General features: G+C 36.9%; 1 protein-coding gene across 2 annotated transcripts; it reads left to right on the top strand.

Annotated features, from left to right (window-relative positions):
- The first annotated feature begins 465 nt into the window (after positions 1 to 465).
- Positions 466 to 11,655, top strand: LOC146476310 (uncharacterized). 2 transcript variants are annotated; one of them, XM_085114883.1, is made up of 15 exons: positions 466 to 761; positions 1,759 to 1,823; positions 2,772 to 2,839; positions 3,790 to 3,847; positions 3,975 to 4,018; positions 4,718 to 4,766; positions 5,114 to 5,145; positions 5,507 to 5,540; positions 5,960 to 6,031; positions 6,608 to 6,639; positions 6,866 to 6,914; positions 7,502 to 7,723; positions 8,183 to 9,701; positions 10,430 to 10,698; positions 11,428 to 11,655. In XM_085114883.1, the coding sequence occupies exons 1-15, from the start codon at positions 737 to 739 to the stop codon at positions 11,491 to 11,493; spliced, it is 2,604 nt and encodes an 867-aa protein (XP_084971009.1). In that variant the 5' UTR covers positions 466 to 736; the 3' UTR covers positions 11,494 to 11,655. The 2 variants fall into 2 exon arrangements, with proteins under 2 accessions (XP_084971009.1, XP_084971008.1); XM_085114882.1 differs by having other exon boundaries at positions 5,960 to 6,035; positions 6,612 to 6,639.
- The last annotated feature ends 624 nt before the right edge of the window (positions 11,656 to 12,279 follow it).

The raw sequence follows: 12,279 nt of genomic DNA, 5'->3' as shown, positions 1-12,279 counted from the left end.
AAATTTGGAGTAAATTCAAGTTTTATTGAGGGTTTCTAGTTATTTCGGTATTCGCAATCCCCGGGGGCCGCAGGTTATTCGAGGTTGGGTATTTTGCTTGCAATTAAAAAATAAGCCGCAGTTAACCTCCATGCTTTGCAAACCAACTTCATCGTGCGCGAGTGATTGTACCTACATTTAATTAACTTTGGGTCACAAAGGCTAATTATTTTTTGAACTAAGGTTAATTTGCATAATTCGAGCCCACTGTTCTGGTGATAGTTTGCTTCAATCAGATCATGAATCAGGTTGGTAAACATATTTTCTTTTCGAATTAAGGAGGAAATTCGAAATCTCCAATTTTTGGAGGTTAAAGTTACGACACGAGAATTCTTGTTCAAAACAATAACACGAGCTAACTTTTCGACGAGAAGCTCGCGCCTGAGACTATCAAGAGAAAAACCTTTGGGAAAACTGAATAGTGATGAAAAGGAAAGCATTTGTCATTAGGGACGAGTCGAGGTAGAGCTTAGTTTTACTGAAAGATCACAAATCGGCTGAAAACATTCAATACATAAAAAATTGCGCCTCTAAAGGCCCTGGACAGTCCGCATTAGCGCGCGCAAAACTTTTCTAAATGACGTTTAGCTCGGCGTCATAATGGAAAACTGACAGAACGCAGTTGACAGAATTGTCGGTGGCAGCGTACAAATACTGTGACAGTTTTTGCGACAAAAAAGAAAGAAAAATATTAAGAATGGAGTACGAAGATCAAGATTCAGGTTAGTAATCCTATTTGCGCTTAGAATCAGATACGCAAACCGAAAATTTGAAATTTTTTGAGGTTGAAACTGCAACGCAAGAGTTCTCGGTAATTTGACGGAAAAAAGTTTTCGGATGAAATTCTGAACAAATAAAAGATATGGACAACAAAGTGCCAGGGAGCCTTCAGCTACCTTCAAAAATCATAAGATTGATATTTCGAGATGAATCGCAGTGTTGCATATGGCTACAAATTTATGCTTTTACTGTTTTGAAACAAAAAGTAACTAAAGCGGAATGTTTGTTTATACTTTGACACGAGCGCGGAACCTTGGCAACGCAAGTAAGGCGGAATGTTTGTTTATCACGAGCGCGGAACCTTGGCAACGCAAGTAGAGCGGAATGTTTGTTTATCACGAACGCGGAACCCTAGCAACGAAAGTTGGTACGCGTCATAGCAACCGATTACGTAATCACGGGGAGTACATCAGTTCCAGCCTCGGGAGGGGCCTGGGCGCGGTCGGGCGCATTTTTGCTATCTCTTCCCCAGTGCCTTTCATATCAGCTCAGCGGGTGACCGCTAAGGTGACGTCACATTCGACGGCGCGCCGATGAGACTGGGGCCGAGGTTCCGTTCGCTCATAACAAACACTTTTTGTACGATCCTATTTTCTTAGAAGTTACAGTTTATTCCATCCTTAAATAATCGAAAAAGGAATTGCAAAGAATATAAATATTTAGCTGGTGACAGCCTTTGGTAGAAAGATAAAAAGCAATTTCAGTGTAATTTGAAAAACCAGCACTCGAAGCGCTGCCGGGGTCATTTTATTTTCTTACCAAGCGACGCAACTCTTGTAGTGTATAATACGTCCTTGTTTACTGCCTTTTCTTGCTTTAGAATCATTTATTATCGTTAGTTTTTTTGTTTCTCTCATCTTTGCAGTTCAGAACAAAAACCACGAAACATTTCCCATGTATTGAATTTTACTTACAAAATTCAAATTTTGTTCCATTTAGGCACAAACCGCGTATCGCGTAAAAAGTTACAAAGCAAGTTAGCCAGAGCGAGAAAGGAACATAAGGTAAGTAAATTATACACACAACAAATGGCTATTAAGAAATTATAACGAAATTATTGTCAATCCTTTTAACAAAAAGACGATTACATACAACAAGCTTGCGCGTAACAAACAGTTGGAAGTAACGTCCAAAAAGTAGCGACTTATGGCATTATGGATGACAAAATTCTTACAAGGCGTTTCCGACATTCTCTAAAACAAGTTAACATTATAAAACCTACGTTTGGCCGCTGAAAGTGACCCAGTTAGTAGTCGTTCTCTCCGCTGTGTAAGTTATCCGTTTAATTTGCGGTGGTTCGTTGATGACGACCGCTTTGATTGCCTGCGCGCGCTTTCTTTTTTTGAAACAGAAAAATGATATATGCCATATTTGTATTTGATCTAAGACGAAATGAATTACTTCTGCTCTTTTTTGGCTTTTGAAAATTTGCTTTAATTTGTAAACAAATTGTCAAGAGCCAAAAAAGAGCTCAAGCTAAATTAATTACACAAACAACAAATAGTTATTGAAATATCATAAAGCTTCATAACAAAGTTATTTGCAGCGCTTTTAACAACGGACACGATTACAAACAACAATAGCTCGGCGTGACAAACAATTGAAAGTAACGTCCAAAAAGTAGCGACTTATGGCATTATGGATCACAAAATTCTTACAAGGCGTTTCCGACATTCTCTTAAGAAAGACAATATTGTAAAAAGGACGTTTGGCCGCTGAAAGTTGCCCAGTTTAGTTGTCGTTCTCTTCCCTGTGTGAGTCAGCCGTTTAATTTGCCGTGGTTCGTTGATGACAACCACTTGATTGCTTGCGCGCGTTTTGTTTTGAAAAATGATCTATGCCATCTTGTCATTGATTGAACGACAATTGCCTTACTTTCTGAAAATATTTGTGTCTTGATCCCAAAACTTCTACTGAAATTATATGCGAATACCTTTTTTGGTTTTATTCAGATCCTCAAAGAGAAGACTGAAGAAGTCGAGCGGCAACTAGAGCTAATAGATGAGCTGAAGATCGACCAGTAAGTACTGTTAATATTGAAATGCTCTGATAGCCTGGGAGAACAGACACCTTTCCAGCTTTTGTTTTATCCGCCGCGAAAAGAGCCGCCTTGTGTTTTAACTGTATGGTAAATCCTGGCAAGCAGGTCTTTAAATCCTCTAATTTCTTTGGATCTATAAATTGGTCAGCTCTATCGTTTCAGGGCTAGGCTCCATTGTTTCTATTCCTCAAATTCATTACTCTGTTTTGTTATTTTAGCCAATCCTGCGGAACCGCGCGAGAGTTGCGTAGTGGCCTGTTTCTAAAACAAAATTAACGAATCTGATTGGTTTGAAGGCCCCCGGAAGCCAGGAATCTGATTATTTCAGAGACATTGTTTCGTGGTAAATGTCTCTCCTTTTCGGCATGCACACAAACATTTGTTGCGGAAATATTTTAGCTTCCGTGAAGTAGAAAAAAAGATTGATTCTAGCTCTTAATTTTCGGATACTTTTTAATTTGGGTGAAATAATTTCTCGTACCGTACGACCTTACGAGGGTCTTACGACGCCAAAAACATGACTTGAAAATAAAAATTCTGGTTATTTAAACTACTTTACAATGAACTCAACTCGTTCACACAACTTGAGCAACGCATGCGGCCCAGATTTTGGTGAAACTAAACTAATAGAACTTGGTCTCCAGTAGCTTTTTCTTTACTTTTAATATCTAAAGCAGCCAAACCTTCCTAAAACCATGTACATTCTTTAACGTAACGCTAGAAACCTTAGACCCTGTCTTTTTTGTTGGTTTCAACAAGCTGTTTGGAGTTCTGATGTTTTATATTTTACATTCATTAATCTAGTGAAAACCAGACCGAGACGAGAAAATCGTCACTAGCGTTTAGCTCACATAGGGAAGTACCTCAGGTCTAAAAATTGAAACTGCTAATTTCATTTGATTATTGATTCTATAATGTTGTTACCATAGAGAAATTGATGCCGAGATATTTCAAGCACCATCCAACACAGAGAGGGCGAAGATGGAGGTATGAAAAGTTTTGCACGTTTTTAACTTTAGATGTCGAGGTCTTTTCAAACAACCTTTTGAAACCGGCTGTGTGTCCACAATTCTTGTTTTGATTTTACTGAAATACATTTGTAATCTGTTTTCAGGCCGAGCTACTCAACTTCCACCATGGAAATGTATTTTATTTACGGTAATTACAAAGCTCAGAGTTAATTTTAAAAATCATATCCTAGACATGATTTGATTTAATTCTGATGGGGCACAATTCGAGAAGATTACATTCGATAGAAATTTTAAATGATTACCAATGAAATGTACTTCAAATTGTAATCTTATTTTTTTAGTTTACACGATTCCCACCCCAGTGTAAAGGAAACCGAGTCTTAATCAGATTGTCTTGAGTCAGCTTCCAATTAATGACCAAACTCAGCTTATTCTTACAATTTTGTGTGGCAATGGTAGCACGTTATATTTTGTAACCTTACTGGATTATTTACTGGAGTAATGAATTTAGAAGAATTGAGTTAAGCGACAATAGGAATTACGAAGATACTGTATGCTTACCGAATTTTGAGATTTGGGATTAGAGTGTGTCTTCACGTGAAGCTGCGTCATGCTTTACGTCCATTATGAATCAGTTTCTTTAAATGAATATACGAGGAGGGATGTTTACAAGAGATAATGATTATATTCAGCGGTTCATCCATTACATCTGGACATGCGCTTAGTGTCAAGAATGATGTGGGCTCCTAATGTTGCAGAATATACTCTTAGATTAAACCCTTTGTTTTGTCTTTATCCATTGTTCTTTTATTTCCTGTAATGTCCCTGTTTTTCTTTGGACGTTTTCTTCAACGTTTTGCTAAAAAAAGAGTTCTTTCATGTTTAGAGCACTCAACGAGACAGTTGTTGAAGAAGTGAATGGAGGACAGGCTGCGGTGAGTCGGAAGGAAATTCGTAACTATGGCAACCATAGAACCGCATTTGTAATTGCAATGGGGAATACAGTGTTATTTCTGTTTCCCTGAAAATAATTAGTCTAAAATACTAAAGTAAACCAAGAGAGGTCTTGTTTGACAAGATTTCAAGTTCTCACCCACGTTACGATGGCCTTTCATGTATGAAATAAAATACAACTGTTCAGTCATGACTCTATTAAAGTGGTCGCACTCTAATCAAATGTTGTCCCGTTTTGATCTAAAAGTACTAAAGATGCTTTACACAAAGGCTTTTTAGTTCTCTAAATGTATTTTAATATATATACAATTCCTTTTATTCCTTTCAGCTTGAGGCTGTAGAAGACTTCCTTATCAAGAGGTAATAAACCCTGTTCTAATCAAATCTTGAAGCCTGATCAGTCCTATACAATGTATAGTGACAGGCACGCTTGTCTGAGATTTTGAAAGGAACCCCTTTCTTAATATGAACTCAGAACTCAATTTCAACTCTCAGGGGACAGTGAAACCACTCGCTTGCGGCTCGTGGTTCCACTTTAGTTTTGAATGAATATTTTATGACGTCATTTTATGTTCTATAAGAGTAAAGACCACAGAAATCTGTCGTCGATTTGTTAAGTAGACTGGGTTGGTGGGCATCTTACTGAATTGATCCAAAATTTGATTTAATGTAATGATACAACAACAACAACGACAAATTCTTTCCTTTTTTACATTAAAAGGGAATCACAGCCAGGAAATGTCCATGAAGGCATCGTAAGTTCAATTTTCTTGTGGCTATTTATGATAATTGAAGTATATTTGTCACTGATTAATCTTATCGTGAAGATTAAAAAAAATAATTCTAAAACTTCTTTGACTTTTGTTTCACCCACTAAATTGTAATTGACTTTGTAATTTGAACGCTAGCTTTAGCGCAATGTTCTTTTCTTCCGTGTTTTTGTCTCTCCCAAACCCCACAAGAGCAAACTTGTGTCAGATGTAACAGTGTACTCTATTTTCATGCATAATACTTTTGGTTCAGTGTTATTTGCTTAGCTTGCTTTGATGAGTGGATGATAGAGTAGAAAGACTAAAATGAACAAATGAGAGAGTCGACTGAGGTCGGTGGGCATCTAACTACAATTAATCCAAACGTTTATGACGGAGACTAAAACAACTTTATTTATCTGCAGCGAGCCGGTAAAAAGAAGAAAAATAAAAGGAACAAAAACAAGAAGAAGAAGGCGAAAGTCAATAATGGGGAGGTTAGTAAAATGCTTGTAACTCAAAGATGATTCACACGCTTTACTGAGATTTTTTCAGTTATTTCAAGGGAAGTAGCGAATATGAACACTGCTTGGAATGAACTGTATGTTACTTGTTTTTCGTTGTCCATCGTCCTCTGGTATTACAATTCTGGAACAAAACCTTGAAACATGTTGTTAATTACGCTCCAGTCAAGTTCCAGTGCCGCGTTTTCCATGCAAATCTTTCCAAATTTTCCAAATTTTTAAACTGTTATAAAAACTCTGTACGACATTTGCTCTTGCGGTTAATTTATTTCCGTACGTTCCTCTGGTTTCTTACAGTTAGATAACACCCTTTTCTTTAAAAGGATCAATTATAGCAAGTTTAATACAGCAACAAGTTTTGCAATAGTCGGTCACGTGACAAATTGTTACAAACGGCCTATGAAGACTATGGAGATGAGTTCTTTGTAGTTTGAAATACTGACCTAAATTTGAACTTTTTATGGTCACTTCAACATGTTTGTTGTTTTTGTTGTTGTTGTTGTTGTTGTTACTAATTTTAGTTTTCTTTCTTCTTTTTTGAATCTATAGGTAGCTAAACAACGAGACATCGAATTAGAAAAGTGAGTTTTCCAGAGGTAGAATCAATATATTAGTGATGGAATCGATTTTCTAGCGATAGGGTGGATATTCTAAGGATAGAATCGATAAAAAAGTGAATAAGGGGTTTCGGAGGTTCTGCGTTTATGCTAACTAGCCGAAGAAGTTTTACAATTTAAGTTATTCAATTTATGAAATCAGTAGAATAAAGTGCAGTTCAAATTGTAACGGCCTTTTATTTTTCGTTAGAATCTCGGAAGAGTTGGTGGAGAAGACCATTTCTAAAAGTTTGGAGGAGGTAAAAACTGATTGTTTTAAATTAGCTTACCTTACTTAATTGGTTAATGCCGTTCGCTGTTGTGTTATCTAATTCGTATTTTCTGCTTTCTTTAGCTTTAAAATCGTCAGTTTTTTTGGCTTCAGTAACAGTGTGTTGATTTGATACTAGTTGTTTTTTTTAATTTACTTAACTGAATTTTATATTATTATTATTAAGAAGAAACTTGCACTCCGTGCTACTGCCAAAAAAGTTATTGTGGGTTTTGTTTCTCAATAGTCACTGTTACAAACGGTTCACAATGTCTTAATTTGCTTCAGTCTCCTGGAAACGTTTTGTACAAAAAAAATGTAAAAAATAACTCGTGAATTACTGGTGCATGACTTTGTTTGTGTGTTTTACGATCTGCCGTGTTTCGTATTATACAGCCAATGTGTTCTGCTTTTCGTTTTTCCATGAAATCTATCTTGATCTAGTGTCCAGCGATGAGGAGGGGGAATGCTGGAACTGACGGATACATGAATACAAAACAGCAATGGCGTTTGCGGATAAAGAGTAGAAACACGTTGAAATCTAATACAAGTTATTGTCTTTTCATGTTCATATAGCTGGAGTCTGAGGAACTGGCTAAGACGCTCAGTAACTCTCCTGAGAATTATCAGTTGCTTAGCCTCCAGGAAGCAGTGGAAAATAAGGAAGAAACAGAGCCAGATTTGGAGCAAAAGATGGCAGAACAAGATTGTGAGCAAAGAGATACCCCACAGGACACCCAACATCAGACAGAAGAATTGAGCGAACAGATCAAGATGCTACAGGAACAGTTACAAGAGGTTAGCGTCTCTGAATTATTACAGCTTTTCCTTTTTGTTACATAAATTTATTGGGAAAATATCAAGAAGAACATTTTGTCCGCACACTCAAATTCATAACCACCTGCACAATAAACAGTATCGCAGGAAAGTACTACTCAGTAACTTTCATTTGAATTATTACGTCGTGCAGATTGTAGGTTTCATCTACAGACTGGAAAGTTAGAACCTCCGTCTACAGCATAACAGACACACAACTTGAAACTACGATAAGTCATTTGAATGGCCACACTTTAAGATATAATCCACAGACTTAAAGGCTACACGACAACGCGATTTATGGTACGTAAGGAAAATACTGCTTTATGGCTCGCATTTAAGTGGTCGAAGATTTGAAAGCGAGAACCATATTTCAGCAAGACTTGAGGATTGTCTCTTGAGGCGAAAATAAACAAGACCGCTTTTCTGTTCAATTTTTAGAGAGATGCTACTATAAAAACACAACAAAGTGAACTGGACAAGGCATCTAAAGCCCTCTCAGACGCCAAGTCACTCATACGCGATCTTGAGAACCAAACATCGGCGAAAGACAATACCATCATTGAACTGTACAGTCTGAGGGAGAAGGACCAGGAAAATAACAAAAGCGAGATGGATGAGTTAAACCACGCCTTGAATGAGAATATTACAAGGCTTAATGAAGCCAATCAAGAGCTACAAGAGAGAGATGGAAAACTTCATCAAATGACTGAAGAACTTGAGAGTCTGAAAGGTGAGCTGGAAAAATACAAGCTGAGTGCGGAAGAGATGGAGAAATATCTCGAACATGTTCAGAGGAAGAATGCTATTGAGGTTGAAAGAATTCAAAAAGAGCGCCAGCAAGAATTGGAAGCCGTGAATTCAAAACATGTTGCTGAATTGGCAGATCTAAAGTCGCTGACGAATAAGCAAATGGAAGAAACTTGTGAGAAGATGGCAAAGCTGAAGCAAGCGTACGACAGTGAGGTGCACGAGTTGAAAGAGTCGCTTGGCGAACAGACCACAGCCAACAAGAATCTAAAACAACAGATGGGCACATTAAAAGGAGAATATGATAATGTTGTGGCTTGTTTGAGAGAGACAGATGAATTCTTAGAGAAGCTTCAGTCAAGGTTGAAAGAGCAGGAGGCTTCACACGTGAACGAAATCAGTCTGCTTGAAAACAACTTGAAGAAAAAGTCTGCAGAAATTGCCGAGTTAGAGGACAAGATAGCGAGTGAAGAAGAAAGAAACTTGAAAATAAGCAACAAGCTTATTAGTTTAAGAGAAGAATTGGAAAATAAGAATAAGCAAATGGAAGAAACATGTGAGAAGATGGAAAAACTGAAGCAAGCGCACGACAGTGAGGTGCACGAGTTGAAAGAGTCGCTTGGCGAACAGACCACAGCCAAAAAGGATTTGGAACAACAGATGGGCACATTAAAAGAAGATTATGATAATGTTGTGGCTTGTTTGAGAGAGAAAGATGAATTCCTAGAGAAGCTTCAGTCAAGGTTGAAAGAGCAGGAGGCTTTACGCGTGGACGAAATCAGTCTGCTTGAAAACGACTTGAAGAAAAAGTCTGCAGAAATTGCTGAGTTAGAGGACAAGATGGCACGTGAAGACGAAAAGAACTTGATAACAAGCAACAAGCTGACTAGTTTAGGTGAGGAGTTCTTCGAGGTTACAGAAGAAAGAAAGAAGCTCGTTGATGAGAATGAGGTGCTGAAAGGCAACCACAAGGTGTTGGAACAAAGGATGGCCAGGTTAGATGAAGACCTTTCCGAGGTAACTGGTGAAAGAGACACTCTTTTAAAAGAAGTTGAGTTGCTGAGAAAAACTCATAAGATGCTGGAGCAAAGCATGGATCTCTTGGAGCAAAGCATTTGTCCTGTTTCCAATCAATTTGGTGGAGATTGGTCACTTGTGGAAGATTCTATGGAGAGGCTTGAAGTTCAGCAGAGTGCTGGTTTTACTGAAGGTACAGTATTGTAAGTTAAAGGTGGCAGTACAATATTTCTCCTCTTGTTCGAACGAATATTCTTCAAACGTTAGCCTATAAGAGGATGAAAGGCATCTTGTGAACAGCTTCAGCGTCTAAAGTCAAATTTACAAAGCGTTGAACTTACTGTATCGTCTTTTATTTAGTGTGCGCACTTAATAAGCGGCTATACCTCCAAACAGCAGTAGATTTAGTTACGTGGCAGTGATGCAAGTGCTTCATGCTTAATTAAGACAAATATTCTAAAGGCCCTCGTATTCCTAGTAGCATTGTTTTTATTTGCCGCGTTACACAGAATGAGCAATCGGAAATTACAAATTACATGTATACTAAAAATACTGAACAACGCAACTGTATTAATTACAAGAAAACGGTGTTGGCGTTTTACTGTAAACTCTTCGACAAAACAAAAACATCAAAACACCTTCGATTTTTTTTTTCAAATCTAGAGAATAAACAAGTGAGACTATCAACGTTGTTAGTTTTTAACAGTAACAAATTAAACTAACAAACTAAACAAAATCTTAAAAGGTGGATTGTCTCATCGCCCTCTTCACCAAGATCTTATTTTTTTATGAAATTGGCAAAACCGCTAACTTCTAACAACGAGAACCGCACAAAACTGTGTGGAAAAAATAATGAGAATTTCAGATTTTGACATGGGTCTTGAAATTAAAATGGTTTCACTTTACTTGTTCTTGTTGAAGGTGCTCCAGACACGGACAAGTTGACATCGAAGCTTAACGAGCTACATGAACTAATCCAACACAAAAACAAGTTGGACCTTAAGCTGAGACAAGAACTTCAGGAGACTAAAGAGGAACTTGAGAAGGAGAAGGACAACTTCACGAAAGAACTGAATGAGCGAGAAAAGAGAGAGCATTCTCTAATGAACAGCAAACAAAAGCTTGAGATACAGCTTACAGAAATGGAGAAAGAATCCTATGATTTACTTCAGGAGCTGTCCCTGTTACAGGTTTGTATCCTCTTGTGAAGGCGTTTCTGTATTTAAACGGGAGGGAACGAGATAGAAACCGGCGATTTGGCTGCGGTAAAACGTTGCGCAAAGGTGATTTGTGAAGACATTAAACTTAGAAAACCTGCGCTTTCTTGCGACATAAACGGGTTTAACGCCATGAGCGAACTCTTTCAACCGTTTCCAAATCAATTAAGTTAATTTTCTCAGACCTTTTCCAATTTAAATCCAAAATATAGGTGTAAGCAAACTGATTTATTACTATCAAATAAAATGAAGGAAAGTAAAGTGAAATGAGTGTCATTTTTTGTAACAAAAAGTTATCACTAAATTTCTCTAAGCCTTTATAATGAAATCGGAGAGAAAACAATTCAACATTTTACTGGCTAGGGACTGAAGCTTTTACCCTTTTGCCTCAACAAAACAAAGATAGGATATAGGATATAGGCCGCCTATGTAAGCTTGAAGTGCCCAGCCTGTTTTTAATGTTATCAAATTGCTCTCGTTTTTGTCCTTTTTTAAAAATATTCTTTCCTCTCTTCTACCGAAATATTTGATGTTTTAGCAAATCAAACAGCGCTTATGGAAAATAGTAATAAGCCCAAATTTGTGCAAGTGACAAAATTGTCACGGATTACCAGTTTAATTCTTGTCTGTTTGATTTGCTAAAACATTACTGGTTTTCAGTTGCTTCTAATTATTACATTGCGCTTTTTGTTCTTTTTTCAGCGGAAGAAGAAGATGAGCGTATTCAGACGCTGTTTAAAGTGTCTTCGGCCAAACGAATTTCATTGAAAGCTTATTTTCAACTCTGTATTTTTAATTGTAACTATTGTTTTTCTTGTTTTCGTTTTGTCCATTGTTGTTGTAATGTAGATTTGCGTTTATGGTACTCTGTTGTTTTCATTTTTCGCCATTGGAAAAAAAAAAGGAAAAAAAAACGAAAAACAAAAAAGTAAAAAACAAAAAGTAAAAAAGAAAAAAAACCCCAAAAACCAAAAAAATAAAAAAAAATAAAAATAAAAAAAAAAACAAACAAACAAAAAAAAAAACCCCAAACAAATACTGATATCACGTACTATAAATGACTAGATAATAAGGGCAGTCTTCCTTTTGATGAATATAAATATATATAGGATGCTTATTTTTTCTTTTCGTAGACGAATTTTACCCATTCGGATACTTTACTGTCGTTTCACTTTTCCCTTTGTTAAATCGACATTGTGATAAATTTGACTGTAATTTCAATTTCCACTTTGGCGAAGGTGGTTCGAAAATAGAAAACTGAAAATACCAAACGGGAAATAGAAAATTGACAACAGATGTATTATTAATTATTTTTCTCTTGTTACGTTTTCCGTATTTCATTTTATCATTTTATCTTTCGTTTTTCCATTTCTTGCTGGAGCATGCGCACCACTTGTTCCATATATTCTTTGATTAAAAAAAAAAAAAAAAAAACAGTTGATGGCTTTCCACGCACGTCCTCTTCAAAAAACAATGCTCTCGGAAAAACAGTCTAAAATGTGCGGCGGTTTGGACCTCGTGCGGCCAGTTTGTATCAATATTTCTTTATCCAAA

Source organism: Pavona decussata, unplaced genomic scaffold (genome assembly GCF_977016875.1).
Source record: "Pavona decussata unplaced genomic scaffold, jaPavDecu1.1 SCAFFOLD_78, whole genome shotgun sequence".
Lineage (NCBI taxonomy): Eukaryota > Metazoa > Cnidaria > Anthozoa > Scleractinia > Agariciidae > Pavona > Pavona decussata.
The sequence above is the reverse complement of the archived record's forward strand: the minus strand, read 5'-3'. Positions and strand labels throughout refer to the sequence as shown.

Coding starts and splice junctions, on each gene's coding strand:
- LOC146476310 (XM_085114883.1), top strand. CDS start 737: ATGGAGTACGAAGATCAAGATTCAG. Junction 2,840..3,789: donor GATGAGCTGAAGATCGACCA/GTAAGTACTGTT, acceptor TTGTTACCATAG/AGAAATTGATGCCGAGATAT. Junction 6,915..7,501: donor TTTCTAAAAGTTTGGAGGAG/GTAAAAACTGAT, acceptor ATGTTCATATAG/CTGGAGTCTGAGGAACTGGC.